Source organism: Triticum dicoccoides, chromosome 3B, assembly GCF_002162155.2.
Source record: "Triticum dicoccoides isolate Atlit2015 ecotype Zavitan chromosome 3B, WEW_v2.0, whole genome shotgun sequence".
NCBI classification, from domain to species: Eukaryota; Viridiplantae; Streptophyta; class Magnoliopsida; order Poales; family Poaceae; genus Triticum; species Triticum dicoccoides.
Window position 1 is genome coordinate 605701958 of NC_041385.1, and position 17435 is coordinate 605719392.

Consider the following 17435-nt stretch of genomic DNA (forward strand, 5'->3'; position numbering starts at 1 on the left):
GTTTATACTCTTTTGCGATAATTAATAAAATGTCTGTTATACTATTTTGCGATAATTAATAAAAGGTCTGTGGGTTTTCTGGAAAATAACCGCTGCGCGCGACCGACTCGTCTCTTCCTGCGCTCCCACCCACTGACCCGTGGGCCACAAGCCAGCTGTCAGGCCACGCGGCAGGCAAATACGGCGGCGTATGAGCGAGGCACCGCATATGCACCAAATGGACAAGTTGTGGCACCAGTTTTCGACATTTTGCAAATTTAGGCACTAAAGTGACCGCGCCGGACAAATTTAGGCACCTCTGGTGTATTTACCTCTTCACAAAAATTGCACATCAAACGGCACTCCAAAATCAGAATCGGATAAATAGCTTAAAGGTCAATAATGCTTACATGCGATACACCCGAAACCTTCCCTCTTCGATGACCCCTATGATAAGCATCTCCTAAAGCTACACGGATCCCCCAAAAAACACATGACAAATGTCAACTCGGCAGCTGATAAATAGCTAGGAGGCTGGCGATGGATGAACTACAGTACTATACACAAACATTCCCAACATGAAGGCCCATGCGGCGAAAGATACCCACGGCTAGGTCAGGCTGCCCACTAAACTGGTGCCACTACAAGCTAAATATACTAACGAGGATCCCCTGGTGCCTGATGTAACCTGCCTGCACTGGACCAAGCTGTTAATTTGACCACACATGGATGAGGCCTTGATGGTTGCCGGTGATGATCTCCTCGCGCTCTTCGTCGTAGTACAGAGATGTGATGTCGCCGAGGGCCTCCAGAGGCGTACACAGGAACTTCGAGGACTTCTGTTTGCACAGGTTCCCTGCCTTTATCTTGGCCATACATTTCCCGGTCAATATCTCGCTGATGTTAATAGAACAGGCTGCACAAGAATGCAAAGTACAAATAAGATCATGCAGGGATAGGTACTGGCATCATCCCCATGTATCTAAGGTAGTAAGTTAGAGCAGATTTTCTTCGAGCATACATTTGAAAACGTGAATTCAAAACAAAAAGGCGCATTAGGCAAAGTGCCCATGCATCAACATGCTTCCTGACGCATCTTTCTTACTAAGTAGAGAATCTATCGAAAGCATCACACGCAAAATCAAGTGATTACCAGCTACTCAAAATAAACACCTATTCTGGCGTTTGTATGACTGTTAAAACAGAGAGATAAAACTTTGGTGACACACACTTGATCAGCACTGAAATTGCATGCATGAATCATCAAACTGGTATAAAACTAAAAAGCTCGGGAACACTGCCTCCCGTCAAAGAGAAAACTGATAGTGCTTGCGACTAAATCTAACATGAGGAGTATAATGGATAAAGGTAAATGCATTGCCAGGAAGGATTAGCAACCATAACAAATCAATTAGCAATTAAACACATCAACAATACATGCTGAAGCACCAGAAAGTTTAAATTTTTACCATTGTCCTCTGAAGATGGATCATCCGGTTCAGCTTTGCAGTAAGAGATAATGAGGTCTTGGTTGCTAGTTATGTAAATACTGTTTGTATTGCAATCAGGATGCCACAACAAATGATCCTCAAAGGATGTCACCAGTTCACCGCGGAAATTCCAAACTGATACCGACCGATTACGGAAGGTCAGGAACAGCTGCATCTCGTACAGAAAAATAAAAGCTGATGGAGTCACAAACTCATTGCTGCTCACTTCTGTTATCTTAGAGTTTGTTACCTGCGGTATTGCATGGAAGTTTGTTACAAACAAGAAATAGAAAATTGTTTTTCTTATTTCCCTTGACCTATAATACACAGCCAATGCTTACATCAAGAATTTGAAGGTTCTCCCCGTCCTGCTTGACTAGAAGTTTTTCATTGAATTGCTCAATGAAATCAATCTTCTTGTTGCGGTGAAGAAGATGCCTGAATGACTTCAAGCGCTTACCATCTTCAATAGAAAGAATCTCAAGAGGAATGTAGCCCTTTTTTCTTGAGTATATCAATAGCATTATACCAGGGCTGTGAGAAGGAAATAAGAAGCAATAAGGCACAACTAATTTTGGCGTGAATAGAAATGTGCACAAGAAATAAAACTGAATGTATCCAATATCTCTTGAAAGAAAAGAAGTACACTAATCCCATCTCGGAAGTCGCAAAGAAACAATTATCTTGTTCCCACATGCTGAATAATGCACATGTGCTTGTCCTTAGATCTTTACATAATAAATACATCCACAAGGACGGTTCAGCAGCACGGCTTTTTTCGAGAAGACGGGAGACTAGAGACAAAAATACTTGTTTATTCTTTGTTGTTTTCCTGTTAAGACTTAAGAGGTAACACTGGCATCGCTTATATACAGTCCAGCCCCAAACAATGGTTAGCTAATGGACATTTGGATCAATTAGGAGATAACAACCAAACCTAACTTAATTTGGAGAACTATAGAAAAGCCATGCTTTGAGTTATCCACTAAACCTTGCATGGTACCGTTTCACGTGGTACAATTCACATGAAAGGTACCCCTGTTGCTGCTGCACAAAATAGTGCAACAGATATGCTATATGCGATGTCAATCCTGCCTGTAGTGACAATCGTTTCTACAAAGAAGCAATAGTGCAACCACGCACATTTTTTTAAACCTCGGCTATCGTAACCTACAGGTAGGGATTGAGAATGGCACTTCTAAATGTGCCAACAATATCAAGTTATAATTGTACCATTTCTATGGACTATGACTGGTTTCATAGAAAACATTAAATTTAGTAAATGATAGGAGCCCATTTAGAATCAAAGCAGTCATAAGTATCTCTTACAAAAGAAGATAACTTACCATTCAGCCATGAAGTTAGGATCCATTTAGCATTGTGGTGGATTATGATAGTCCTGTGGGGTTGAACTGCTTTTAGATAATTTAAGGTTTAGTTACTGCTTTCTGAGATAATTGGGTGTTCTTTTTTTATATATAATTGAGATAATTGGGTGACTAGTACTTCTAAATGAGGAAAAAAAGATGTCAAACAAAAATATTCTGTCAGTATTGCACGAGAACAGACAGGTGATATAGAAACAAAAAACAGGATCATTGCGCAATGTGAACAATGTAAATTAGGAAAACAAACCAAGAGAGATTTCCTTACCTGATTTTTATCTCTTGAACATCTTTATCAGATATCGTGTACAGAAGTGTGTAGTTCTTCAAGTCAAACACCTTGTAAGTACTGTTTTAGATGAGAACACAGTGTCATAATTTGAACAAATATATTTTCTCCATATTAGAAAGGTAGGTAGTTCAATCACCTGTCTTGAGCAGAGTACGTCAGCACCTTTCCGTTTACATCATCAAACTCCACAAAACCTGGCCACCTCAACGATTCTGTCTCAAAAAGAGGGAAACCAGCATCTGGCTTTCCACGGCGTATATACCTTGAGAGTAAAATGCCGTTTAGCTATAATATGATAAAAGTAGGAAGGCTGGCAGTGTAACAGGATCATAGGAAGACAAACTCACTCGATTCGAGTTGTCCTGCATCTTAAAGCACTGAAATTTTCAGAACCATAAACTGATACGGTTATAAGCGAGTCATTGTTCTTGTTATAAAACAAACTACGGATGACTTCATCTGGACTTCCATTCAGAAAGCAAATCCGCTGGTTTGTCACTGGAAACAAAGAGAATATAAGAATAGTTGTTTGAACCAGGACCAGTCATTAACAAAAGCTCAAAAGAGGCGTACCTCTACTGAATGCAGCACATACTCCCAGCTGTGATAAAGCAAAGATAATATCACGGGCTCCAACTATCTCAATAATTTCAGACCGCTTCCTCAAGTAAGGTAGTAGCGAACTGTTCTCCTTAGGATCATATGTATCAAATTCTTCCTACAAATAAGAATGAGAAAAACAAAACAAATCAAGAATCCTAGATAGCATGTGGTATGTCACTGGCAGATTCACACTATCAGGCAACTCAACACTGGCAGAGCATTAAGCGCCAAAAACTGAGTGAGTGAACGGTAGCAAACTTCACTGGTCAAGGTTTAATCTCAAAATAGAGTGAGTGGGCAGACTAACTGAATCAGCCATTGAAATGTAGCTTGTGAAACCTATTCATGACTTCCATGTTCTCATAGTTACCTGAAATGTTATCCTTTTTCCAAGACTGGGAAATTGAAATGCCAAAGCGAGGCCTCATGGCCCAAGTTCAAATTTTTTTCATCAAATTATAAGATGCCCTCCTATACAGACCAAATTATCCCAGTGATGGCCCTCCAAGGCATCGACACATTGGAATACAACACCAGGAAGCAATCCTTCCTCCTATTAGTGTCATCCAATACACTGCTATTGATGTGATTCCAGGATGCACCCTAACAGCTAAGTCAGACAGTTACTTCACCAAAAGTGAAGCTGGCGCACAAGTAAAAGGCTGTACAAACAAGCAGTTCTTGCACAGAAAAAAAAAAACTAATTTTCTCCTGTTAACTGTTAAGCATGACCGAAGGCCACAGTTCCTCCTCGCCTAGCACTCATACATCACATCGCCTAGGCCCATGGGCGGAGACAAGCCAGGCAGCCCGGGCGGCTGCCTGGGGCGTGAGGCCCATCTCGCTCGTACATGTAGCGAAGGCAGCCTGGGGCGTGAGGCCGATCTCGTTCGCTGCCTGCCTCAGCTCTCTGCCTGTGTCCCCTGAAAAAAGAAGCTGCCTGAACCAACCGGCTGCCCGCCGCCCGTTCCCCCGACTTGGACGAACCCTAGGCGTCAGGTGGCTGTGTGACCTGCGTCCTTGCCCACCGGCGAGCCCGCTGCCGCCGCCTGCCGGCTGCCGTCGTGCCTACCCAGCCGACGAGCCCTGTCCCTTCGATCCCCTTTTGGGGCATCAGTTTGCGCCGCTGCGGCGCTGCGGGCTGCTGCCCTGTCCGACGAGGCAGCGACCCCGGCGAGGCGGCAGGCTGCCCGGCGTCCGGCGAGACGCAGCACAGAGCAGACAACAGAGCAAGAGCAAAGATATCCCTTCCTAGTTCTCTTCGATGTATTGCTCTGTTCGGTGGAGGCATGGAGCTCTGTTCTGAACTTCTGATGTATAGCTTTTAGCAACAGCAGAAAGGGCATTCTCAACAATGAGCATTATCAAGACTAGATTGAGAAACAAAATGTGTGATGATTGGATGTCTCATAGAATGGAATGTTACATTGAGCGAGATGTATTTTTTAGTATTGAAGAATCAAAGATCATTTAGCGACTTCAAGGTTATCGCAATCGCAGATGCCTTTCGCCTTGTCCTAGCCGTAAGCTTTCACATTTTACATCTGTTATTAACTATTTTTATCTGCTATAATATGCATTGATTTGCATTTCAAAATTTATCATTGAAGGTTTAGCTTCTTCTGCTATTGATGATGTAGTCATGGGATGCTCAGATCAACCAATCCTTTGATTTGGTATCAATTTTATATCAATCTTTTATATCATCTCTATGCTCTACATATTGTCTTTTGATTTATCTTGCTTTATTAGTTGACCCATCAAGGAACAAATGCTGCCATTGAATATTATGTTTGGTTTTCTTATTAGTTATGCAACATAGATTGACTTTCATATGCCTTGAAACTGGAGTTTTTTGGTAGTTTTTTGCCCTTAGTTTCTCGCCTGGGGCGTCGGCCAATCCTGGCTCCGCCACTGCCTAGGCCCCCTGGTTCCAACCCCTCCGGCAATCAGAAAAAAGCAAAGATCTTTAAGCAACTCCCTCCTAAACCCTAAACCACCACCAACCCATGCCAGGCACTGCCAATGACGCCCACAATTGACGAGGAGACACCCGGGGAAAAGGCGGACCTGGAGCTGGATGTTGCGGAACCGCTCCCGCGTGGTGCTGGCGGCGAAGGTGCGCTCGGGGAATGCGGCAATCTCCCGGCGCTGCAGCTTCCGCGCGCTGTTGGAGGACGCATCCGGCCTCGGCCGCTTCTTGGCGGTCACCCTCCGCACGCCGGAAGGCCGAGGCCTCGCCTCCATCTCGATTCACCCTCCGCCACCCCCGATTCGCCCTCCTCGCCGCCAACGAGGGGTCGCGTCACGCCGAGGCGCCGGTGGGCATCTCGCCGGAGGGGAGGGGGGCAGGGGGTTAGGGTTGAGGCGAGCCGGAGCTGGACGCCCTCGCGGTATCACTGAATGGGTATCCTGGAATCCGAGGTAATTCGGGGGCTTTCCTATAAAAGTCGCCTGTAATGAGGGCCTCCGCTCCGTGGAAGGGGGTGTCGGGCGGGGGTGGCCTGGGCCGTGCCGTGTCCATCCAACGGTGGAAAACGCGTACACGTAGTTGAGTCGCTGATCCGCCTTCCCGGTTGGAGCCGTGTGTGGCGCCGTGTGTTGCGCCTAGGGCGTACAATCAAACTGCCGAACAGAGGCCACATCGTGCACGGAAAATGCCAATGGCGCCCAAGCTCCCCGAGCTCCAGGAGCTCGGTATTTTTTTTAAAAAGTGATATTTTAAAGTTTTTAAAAAATTCCACGGAAAGATATCGCACGAACAACATGTTTTTTTTAGCCAACATGTGAAAAAGCATTTGGTTTTTTTGTGTTTTGTAGGCTGTAAAAAAACAAAATTCCGGCCCAACAACAAAAAAATGCCCATCTTAGAAATACGTACCCCTAAAAATACTTAGAAATACGTTTTTGGCTTTTTTCTGTATGCCACATGTGAAAGTATATGGTTATGAATTTTCGCACATACGTAATACACATGTGTATGATTGTTCATAAATAAATTCAAAAAAATATGAACCAGCTATGTTTGGATGGTTAGGAGGACAATGGTATCCCGGCCCACTAGGGTTCAAATCTTGGTGCTCGCATTTCAGAATTTCCGGCGATGCGCGTTCAGTGGGAGAAGACATTCTCGTCGACTACGAGACGCATGTGGTGAAAGGATAAATGTATGCGCGCATATATGAACGCTTGCACGTCTGTACCGTGTTCTAAAAAAATTCACATTGTAGAAATTTGGTTTTTCAAAACGAGCTCCCTAGAGCTCGACCTCCAAAAACCCTCACCTCCATCATATGCTGCTAGTTGATTTGCTAAACCTTCTCCTCGGCAAGGGCCAAAGAAGGAGTCGACACAAGCATAATGTATCAGTGCTCCACTCGTGTCGGCGACAATTCATCCCTAAAGGCATCCAATGCACTCCTTCACACGTCTAACACATCAGCGAACACAGATACGAAAGTAGTCCATCCATGCTATCCACCAAACATTCACCCCTATTTTTTAAGTTGGCAAACTAAAGTTGAGTATATAATTCTTCGAGTAAGAAAAATATTCAAATACAACACTGGTTCAAATTTAAATATTATAATTCAAACATTAAGTTTTCAAATAAAATAGTCAAACTTGAATTCAGCTTATGTTCCAGTTGTATATTTTAACCGCCCACAGATACTCAATCAGATCATTCTTAAACTGATCATGAATTGCTCGATGCCGAATCTGTTGATGCATTTGGACAAACTCCTCAGGCGGATGGATTCTGAGCCCGTTTGTGAGAATTCAGACACACGGACACGTCACAGACGTTCAAGGCACCGTGTTAGATGGCAAAAACATCTGGACGAGGCGGTTCGGATGTTTGCGGACGCTATAGGGCACGACGATGGAGATGCCCTAAGGAGGAATTGGGCAATGGAAATTGCTTTTATAAAATGTTGTTCACTTTGCTTTTCAATTGTATGCTACATTCAAAAGTTTGAAATATGAAATATAACATATGGTTATCATACTCGAAGATGGTACGTATGTGGCCAGAAGAGTGAACGACGCCATCTCAGACATGGACGGAGCTTCGTTGGGGCCGACCTGGACCGTGCACCGGCTAGGATTTTGGCCAGCTTTTTAATGCATATGGTTTGTAGCCAGTCATCACTAAGCAGGCATCATCATCCCCTTTCACGATCGATCCAAATCCATCCATTAGGGTACATGGAGGCATAGTACCTGGTAATCATGGGCTCCTGGCCAACGTCCCCCTTCAATTGTGATGAGATGCGACTGCTTCTGCTCATCTAGGTGTAGCAGCAGCTAGGCACACATCAAGGAGCAGCAGCCGCTAACGACATCTTGTCAGATCCCGCGTCAAACAACTGGGAGGGTGTAAGACTTGCGAACCCACTGTATGGGCACATGCCAGACCGCCAGAGGTTTAGCGGGCAGGCATGAGTAGCACCACAGTGGGAAGCGGCCAACCAACGGCCTGGGCAAACGAGCAATCGAGCATAGAATCTCCAGCTGTTTGCAATTGTGAGTGTGGACATATCTCTACTCCTAATGGAGCACTTGGTAGCCTGATACGGTTTATTTTCGTCCGGTTTTTTGTCCCACCTCCCACCACCCCATATCTCACCGGTTTTTTCTTTCTCCCATTAAAAAACCAAATCTCATTAAGAGAATCTTGTTTCGTACTTGTTTTGGCAGGCTCTGATTCAATTCAATCCCGTAAATAATAAGTAATTAAGTATTCAGAAATCACACAATATATGTGAGATCACCTTCCTAAAGGACACACATAAGATTTTTCTCGACAACCTACCAAAATAGAATAAGATATTCCTCCATAACAAATCGCTAATCCCGTGCACTATACCATTTATTATCACCATTATATTTATTATTAATTGACAATCACAAGTTTCCTAATATAACAAATAATAATATATCTTTTTTCTTATGAGTGTATGCATCCGCGCATCCCTGCGGAGGGACGTCGTATGCGACACCATGGCTGGACCTAACGCTAACGTGTTGCTTGAGAATGCCAGGGCGTGGATCACAGTGTTGAGGACGGCCGTGACGGAAGGCCGGTCGTCAGACCGCCACGTACATACGTTCGTGGACGAGGTCATATTATATTTCTTGTCAGTTTTACAAACAGCAAGACATAGTACATTCTCAAATCAAGTGTGTCCATTCAAATGTCAAAAAATTTATGAATGAAATGTGTCATACAATACTCAGTCGTCGTCGTCGTTCGTAGCAGCCATTGATGCGAAAATATATTGAAAATCAAGCATTGAATCAATATGTAGATCAAATCATTAATGCAATTAATTAAATAGACATTTAATTACGTATGCATTCATTAGGCCCATTTAAACAAGATTTGTTTACACCAAATCAATTTGGAAATCGAGTCATAAATGCAATTAATTAATTATGCCTACAAATAATTAGAAGTAGGGAATTTTTCCCACTTAGGCCTCCTTTGGTTTGTAGGGATCTTGTAGGAATTTCATAGGATAGGATTTTCAAAGAAAAAAATTCCTATCAAGCCTTTTGGTTTGTAAGAATGTATTCCTAATTTTATGTAGGATAGGAACCAATCCTTCACATTTCAAAGGAAAAAAATAGCCTAGATTCAATGAAAGAATTCCTATGCTATGTATCAAATAACATATTTTTCTTTATAGGAATTGAGATGCATGCCATCTCATTTCCTATGATTTTCCAATTCCTATGAAATTCCTATCCTATGAACCAAAGGAGCCCTTAGTCCGATAACTAATTGATATGGTTGATAGTTAATTAGGCATGCAGAGAATTCGGTATGTCATTAATTATTTGTGTACTTAATTAATTACGCAAGCGGTTAATCATGCCAAATTATTTTGAAAGCGCTCGTGGGCAAGGACGATCAACACACTCTCAGCGACATGGTCAAGCACCGCTTGCCAACATAGCAACGACATATTTTAGTGATTTTTTCAAAATTTCAAATATATGAATGGGGTCCGAAATATTTTTAATCCAGAAACTTCGAAGTGGGTTCAAACTGGTTTCAAAGTAAATTTAAATTATTTTAGAATTCATTAAAATTATGTGATATGTGAAACCTCAAAGTCCGAAACAATTTTCAAAATATGCGAAATTTTTGAAATTTTGCATATTTCGGTGAGGTCCGAAATTCTTTTGTTTCCAAAATTAAAAACCTTGACGGCCACCATGCGCTTAGGACATCGGCGACCTAGCGTTCACCAAGATGGATGATGACTATGCTCTGCAGGATGTTCACATGATGACTATTGTCGAAATGTTCGCGGGTGAGGACAACACAACACAATAGTGAAATTTTGGTTCATGCTATAGTAGAAAGGAAGAGTGTTTCAAGAATTAGAAGGGAAAAAAACTAAAGTGACCAAGTGGTTCATGGTGTTGGAGAACGAAAGAGTGTTCCAAAAAATAAGATGAAAAAAGAAAGAAAGAAAGAGGATTCTAAAAAATAAGTAGGAACGAGAACTAAAGTTGGCGAGGAATTAAGAAGATGAGGTGTCCATGATGAATACACCATTGTTGACATGGTGCTTGTTGGCACCAATAAAATGTCTTGGCGAAGAGCTAAGAGTAGAAGATGTAGGAAAGTACATGAAAGAGAAAAACGGCAATTATCCATTCTAGCATATGTGCGTTGAAGGTGGAGCTTATTGGCGACTAGAATACGTTCATGTTGCCACACGCCTCCAAGGTCAGTGTGCATTTGTTAAATGGACCTTTGAGAATGATCTCTATAATCATTTGTTGTTTTGTGTTAATGGTATAACTTAATTTAACCCAATCTATTATATTGTAAATGTGAAAATTTTCATCTTGATTACAATGCATGACAAAGATGAGGTAAACGTCAAGGAGGTTGCTCCAGCAAGAAATGTCACGCTATGGCGGGAAACAGAACGGGAAGTGGAGGTTTCGATAGAAAAAAGAGAAGATGCATGGGATGGGTTTTTTTTGTCTTGGACTCGGATGCTAGAGATAACATGGTGGATAGCCCGTAGAACGCACGGGCGTTCTACTAGTGTGATCTTATTTCTTCCCAAAATTCCAAGTTGGCTATTTCATAACTATTTTCCCTTCAACTGTTCTTTACATTTCGCAAATGGCAGGGCAAGCCCTCTCCTTTTTATGGAAAGTGAAATAGCCAAAGCCATATGTTGTGGTCACCAACAACATGGTATGAGTATAAGAGCAACTCTAGCAGACCCCGTAAAATGCCGAACCCGCATAAGGCTTTTGCAGTTCGCGGAAAAGGGTATATGCGGGCCGGCGCGGGCGGGGTCAGACTCAGTCCCCGCAAAACGGACCCATAAAAAAGGATATTCGGTGAATATGCTCTTTTACGGGTCAGCTATGCGGGGTCTGCTTGGGCACCGCCGCGTCGAACCGCAAACCGAAGACGCCCAATTATCGAATTTGACATCGATTCCGACAAATGAGTTCAAATTCAAACAATAGAACACAGTTCACACGCAAATAAAAGCTTAGTTTTGTAGGACAAACACAAAAGGGGTCTTGCAAAAGTGACGACCACGTCCGGCATCATCTTGGTCGATCTTCACTCCGTGCCATCGAGTCCATCGAGGTCATCGCAACCACCGAGTCCACCTCCGGCACTTGTTCCAACTCCGGCACCAAAATCATCGGTTGGTGCACTGAACATATCAGCGACATTGGTTCCAAACCCCATTGAGAAAATATCTCCGGCACTTTAACATGCACTGGCCGACGCAAGCATTCTCCTCTTCAAGATATCTCTTCTTGCCATATCATGCCATTCTCTAGTGAGGTCGTCCATGTCATTTCGGTTCAATGTCATGATCTTATTCTCTTCGGCAAGCAACTTGGACATGGCTTTGTTTTCAGCGGCACGTGCTCTTCTCTCCTCAATGGCCGCTTTGCGCAACCCCTCGTCCTTGAGCAATTGTCATTTTTCTTGCTTCTCCCGTGCCTTCTTCTCTGCCAACTCCTTCTTTATCTCCAACGTCTTCGCTAACATCAACTCATTTGATTGCACCATGGCATCAATCTTGTCCCGCAAGCTCGATGCTTCGTGCTCTCTCTTCATCTTCTCCTTAATCTTCTTGTCATCATCGGGCTTGTTCAAGTTTCTTGGGCCATCATCATCCTCATCTTCATCCATGTTTGTAAGTAGACCTCTCTTCGGCGGGGATTCCTTGTCAGTCAACTTCCACTTCTCGCACTCTTTGAGCAAGTCCTAATAATGTTCTAGTTTGAAGAATTTGCCTTCCGAAGCTTCCGTGTCTTTGTATCTTTATTGGGCAATTTTGTCCTACACAATTTGAACAAAGTCAAATGCAATATGATGTGCATAACTTGGGACGTGAAAACGAACTCACATAGTCGGATTCCACGGTTCCACTTGGAGGTGCATTGCGTACTTGTTCCAAGCAAGCTGCCCAATGGCTGCAAATAGGCTTGATCACGTCCCAATGCCCTTGGAGTGACCGAAAGGTGCGTGGAGTCCTATTGGGATACTTTGCCTTCATGTGGAAGTATTGATCTTTGATCCTTTTCCAATACCTTGGCATTCCGAGACGTACCCGTGCAAGCATCAAGAGACACCGCATTCCAAGCCTTAATCAAGATTTGATCTTCCAAAATCGTGTAGTTCTTCGATCTCTGGCTTTTTCTTGCTTGCGGTGGCTCATACGCCCCCTAGTCTATCTCCTCCAATTCTTCTTCACTGATACGTCTCCAACATATCTATAATTTATGAAGTATTCATGCCATGTTTACAATAATTTTATATGGTTTTGGTATGATTTGCATGGAACTAACCCGGACTGACATTGTTTTCAGCAGAACTACCATGGTGTTGTTTTTTGTGCAGAAATGAAAGTTCTCCAAATACCGCGAAACTTCTTGTGGATTTTTTATGGACCAGAAGACCACCAATGGGCCAGAGCAGCACTTGGGGGGGGTGCCCCGAGGGGGGCACAACCCACCAGGGCGCATCTGGGCTCCCAGGCACGCCCCGGTGGGTTGTGCCCACCTCGGTGGCCTCCCGCACCCCCTATTCGCCCTATAAATTCTCAAATATTCCAAAAATCCTCGGGGAGACCCTAGATCGGAAGTTCGGCCGCCGCAAGCCTCTGTAGCCACCAAAAACCAATCGGGGGCCCTTTCCGGCACCCTGCCGGAGAGGGAGATCATCACCGGTGGCCATCTTCATCATCCCGGCGGCCACCACGATGAGGAGGGAGTAGTCCACCCTTGGGGCTGAGGATTTGGACTAGTAGCTATGTGTTTATTCTCTCTCGCACGCGCGATCCTGAGATGTCACGATCTTGATGTATCATGGGCTTTGTTAACATAGATGGATCATATGATGTTTCTCCCCTCTCTACTCTTGTTGTGATTAATTGATTCTTTACCCTTTGAAGTTTTGTCTTGTGGGATTGAATGTTCAGATCTGCGAACACATGATATATGTCTTGCATATGAATATCCGTGGTGACAATGGGGTATTATTTTGATTCACTTGATATATGTTATGGCACTCAACTTGCGGATTCCCGCGGTGACCTTGGGGTAATCTATACATAGGGGTTGATGCACGTCTTTATTATCTTTTCTCCAATAGAAACTTTGGGGGTCCCCTTGTAGTTCTTTGTGTGGAATGAATATTATGGTCATGAAGTTGTTTGATGCATATCATAGAATTAACTCACAGATACTTATGGTGACATTGGAGTATCTAGGTGACATTAGAGTTGGTTGATGTTTGTCATATGGTGTTATTTTAGTACGAACTCTTGAATAGATCGAACGGAAAAATAGCTTTGTGTTATTTTAGCATGAACTCTAGGATAGATTGATCGGAAAGAATAGCTTTGAGGTGGTTTCATACCCTACAAATAATTTCTATCTTTTGTTCTCCGCTAATAGGAACTTGGGAGTGATTCTTTATTGCACTTTGAGGGATAATCATATGATCCAACTATGTTAGCGTTGTTGAGAGATTGCACTAGTGAAAGTATGCACCCTAGGCCTCATTTTCCATCATTGCAATACCGTTTGTGCTCCATTTACTATTTACTACCTTGCTGTTTTCTTATTGTTCGCACTACAGAAATCAATATCTACTATCATTACTACACTTTTATCACCATCTCTTTGCCGAACTAGTGCACCTATACAATTTGCCATTGTATTGGGTGTGTTGAGGACACAGGAGATTTCTCGTATTTGATTGCAGGGTTGCTTGAGAGAGACTATCTTCATCCTACACCTCCCACGGATTGATAAACCTTAGGTCATCCACTTGAGGGAAAATTGCTATTGTCCTACAAAACTCTGCACTTGGAGGCCCAACACGTGTCTACAAGAATAAAGGTGCGTAGTAGACATCAAGCTCTTTTCTGCCGCCGTTGCCGGCGAGGTGAGTGCTTGAAGGTATATCTTTAGATCTTGGAATTGAATCTTTTAGTTTTGTTTTATCACTAGTTTGGTTTATAAAAGAAAACTACATAAAAAATGGAATTGAGGTTGCATCATATTATTGATCATCTTTATAATATCTTCCTTGAAAATGATGGTTCAAAAAATTGTGCTCAATTGTTAGAAGAAGAAGTCAATAAAATGTTTGGCACAAATTATTTAAATGATGAGCATGATTGCAATGTTGTTAGTATGAATTATTTGAATATCCATAGTACTAATGATGATTGCACTAGTCATGATAAAAATGTCTCCTATACGAATGTCAAGTTTTGCGGAGTGAATTGTGAGTGCAAAAGCACACCAAAAAGGGAAGATAGATTTTGCAAGAGGCATAAGTATTTAGAAACAAAATGGTTGCAAGAGAAGCTAGATGTGCTGAAAATTTTAATTTTTTTTCCATCTTTGCAAACTTTGCAATGAACGTGGTCATTTAAATCTCCAATGCAAATTGTTTCATGACCGAATCATGTCCAAAAATTGTGATGATTTGATTTCCGTTGCACATCATAATGAACTTAGTTTTCTTCTGGGTTATGAAGAAATGAAATGTATAACTAAGAATATTCCATATAACCCTAAGAGATTTCTTGATTTTGATCTAGAGGAAATTTATATGTTTTGTGCGGTAAACTGCATTGAGAATCCTTATATTGCCAACTATCTAAAGATAAGAAGACAAATGGAATATGAAGAGAGTACTAATGAAAGGGAAAATATTTCCCATTACCCTCCTAGTGTTTCTTATGATGAATCAGGTAATGAGGAGGAGCTTCCTATCCAATCAATCTCTTCAACAAGAAGCTCAAAAAAATTAATTAAACCCACATGTGAGGTGGTGAAGAAGAAAAAGAAAAAAAAGAAAAAGTAGAGGTAAACAGGTAACTCTCCCAAGTAATATTGCTCCTATCACCATTGTGCCTCATGAAAGCGAATCAAATATGTTGATGGAAGATAATGATATTGAGTATGATTTTGTGATGCCTAATACTTACAATGATGTCTTTTATGATCTTGAAAATCTTTTTGGCACTTGCTAGGAAGAATATGATAATAATGTTTGCTATACTATTGGTGCCATTCATGCTACTAATAAGAATGATTATGATGATATGCAAAACCACAAGCTTGGGGATGCTATGTTTGATGAGTATGAAATGTTTGAAGATTTATTTGCTGGAAATAATGCTTGTCCCAAGCTTGGGTATGCTTTGCATAATGAATATTATCCTTTGATTCCTTATACTTTTGATAAGAAAGTTTATTATGATGATAGCATGCCTCCTATTTATGATGATTACAATGATGAAAGTGGGTTTGGAAGAGTGTCAACTCTAGGTAGTAGTGATCCCACTATTTTAGAGGGTGTTGAATCTTATTACAATATTGATGAAAGTGGATTTGGAGAGGTCATGACTTTATTTAGTGATACATCCACTATTTTGGAAGAGATTTCGATTGACTATGATGAGAACTGATACGTCCATTTTGCATCATGCTTTTATATCAATATTTATTGCATTATGGGCTATTACTACACATTATATCACAATACTTATGCCTTTTCTCTCTTATTTTACAAGGTTTATATGAAGAGGGAGACTGGGCTGGAAAAGGAGCAAATATTAGAGACCTATTCTGCACAACTCCAAAAGTCCTGAAACTCCACAAAAGTCAGTTTTGGAATATATTAAAAATATTGGGCAAAGAAAGCACCAGAGGGGGGCCACCCAGCAGCCACAAGGGTGGAGGGCGCGCCCTACCCCCTGGGTGCGCCCCTGCCTCGTGGGCCGCCAGGCAGGCCCCCGATGCCCATATTCTGCTATATGGTGTCTTTTGCCCTGGAAAAAATCAGAAGGAAGATTTCGGGAAAGAAGCGCCGCCGTCTCGAGGTGGAACCAATCTAGGGCTCCGACGGAGCTGTTCTGCCGGGGAAACATCCTCCGGGAGGGGGAAATCATCGCCATCATCATCACCATCGATCCTCTCATCGAGAGTGGGTCAATCTCAATCAACATCTTCACTAGCACCATCTCCTCTCAAACCCTAGTTCATCTCTTGTGTCCCATCTTTGTCTCAAAAACCTCAGATTGGTACCTGTGGGTTGCTAGTAGTGTTGATTACTCCTTGTAGTTGATGCTAGTTGGTTCATTCGGTGGAAGATCCTATGTTCAGATCCTTTATGCATATTAATACCCCTCTGATTTTGAACATGAGTATGATTTGTGAGTAGTTATGTTTGTTCCTAAGGGCATGGGAGAAGTATTGCTATAAGTAGTCATGTGAATTTGGTATTCGTTCGATATTTTGATGAGATGTATGCTGTCTCTCTAGTGGTGTTATGTGAACGTCGACTACATGACACTTCACCATTGTTTGGGCCTAGGGGAAGGCATTGGGAAGTAATAAGTAGATGATGGGTTGCTAGAGTGACAGAAGCTTAAACCCTAGTTTATGCGTTGCTTCGTAAGGGGCTGATTTGGATCCATATGTTTCATGTTATGGTTAGGTTTACCTTAATTCTTCTTTCGTAGTTGCGGATGCTTGCGAGAGGGATTAATCATAAGTGGGATGCTTGTACAAGGAAGGGCAGTACCCAAGCACCGGTCCACCCAAATATCAAATTATCAAAGTAACGAATGTGAATCATATGAGCATGATGAAAACTAGCTTGACGATAATTCCCATGTGTCCTCGGGAGCGCTTGCTTTATATAAGAGTTTGTACAGGCTTGTCCTTTGCTACAAAAAGGATTGGGCCACCTTGCTGCACCTTAGTTACTTTTGTTACTTTTTACCCATTACGAATTACCTTATCACAAAACTATCCGTTACTGATAATTTTAGTGCTTGCAGAGAATACCTTACTGAAAACCGCTTGTCATTTCCTTCTTCTCCTTGTTGGATTCAACATTCTTACTTATCAAAAGGAATACGATAGATCCCCTATACTTGTGGGTCATCAAGACTCTTTTCTAGCGCCGTTGCCGGGGAGTGCGCCTTTGGTAGGTGGAATTTGGTAAGGAAACATTTCTATATTATGCTGAAATTTACTGTCACTTGTTACTACAGAAAATAATCCTTTGAGGGGCTTGTTCGGGGTATCTTCACCCCGACCAGAAGAGCAAAGAGTTTGTCCTCAACCTACTGAACCTACTGAAAATACTTACTT

The 17435-nt window shown here is 42.3% G+C and overlaps 1 protein-coding gene across 1 annotated transcript; it reads right to left on the minus strand.

Annotated features, from left to right (window-relative positions):
- Window positions 1-338: 338 nt before the first annotated feature.
- On the minus strand, window positions 339-6172 carry LOC119277391. The gene is made up of 8 exons (XM_037558671.1): window positions 5820-6172; window positions 3720-3864; window positions 3494-3644; window positions 3283-3408; window positions 3123-3203; window positions 1811-2003; window positions 1449-1719; window positions 339-895 (listed from the first exon to the last, which is right to left on the minus strand). Exons 1-8 carry the CDS (start codon window positions 5994-5996, stop codon window positions 690-692), a joined length of 1350 nt encoding a protein of 449 aa, XP_037414568.1. The 5' UTR covers window positions 5997-6172; the 3' UTR covers window positions 339-689.
- Window positions 6173-17435: the final 11263 nt, after the last annotated feature.

Bases quoted from the DNA above. Each gene is read 5' to 3' on its own strand.
- LOC119277391 (XM_037558671.1), bottom strand. From the start codon at position 5,996: ATGGAGGCGAGGCCTCGGCCTTCCGGCGTGCGGAGGGTGACCGCCAAG. The intron at 3,204-3,282 runs GTGATTGAACTA...CATCTAAAACAG, and splicing joins ACGTACTCTGCTCAAGACAG to TACTTACAAGGTGTTTGACT. The intron at 1,720-1,810 runs GTAAGCATTGGC...GCAATACCGCAG, and splicing joins AGAACCTTCAAATTCTTGAT to GTAACAAACTCTAAGATAAC.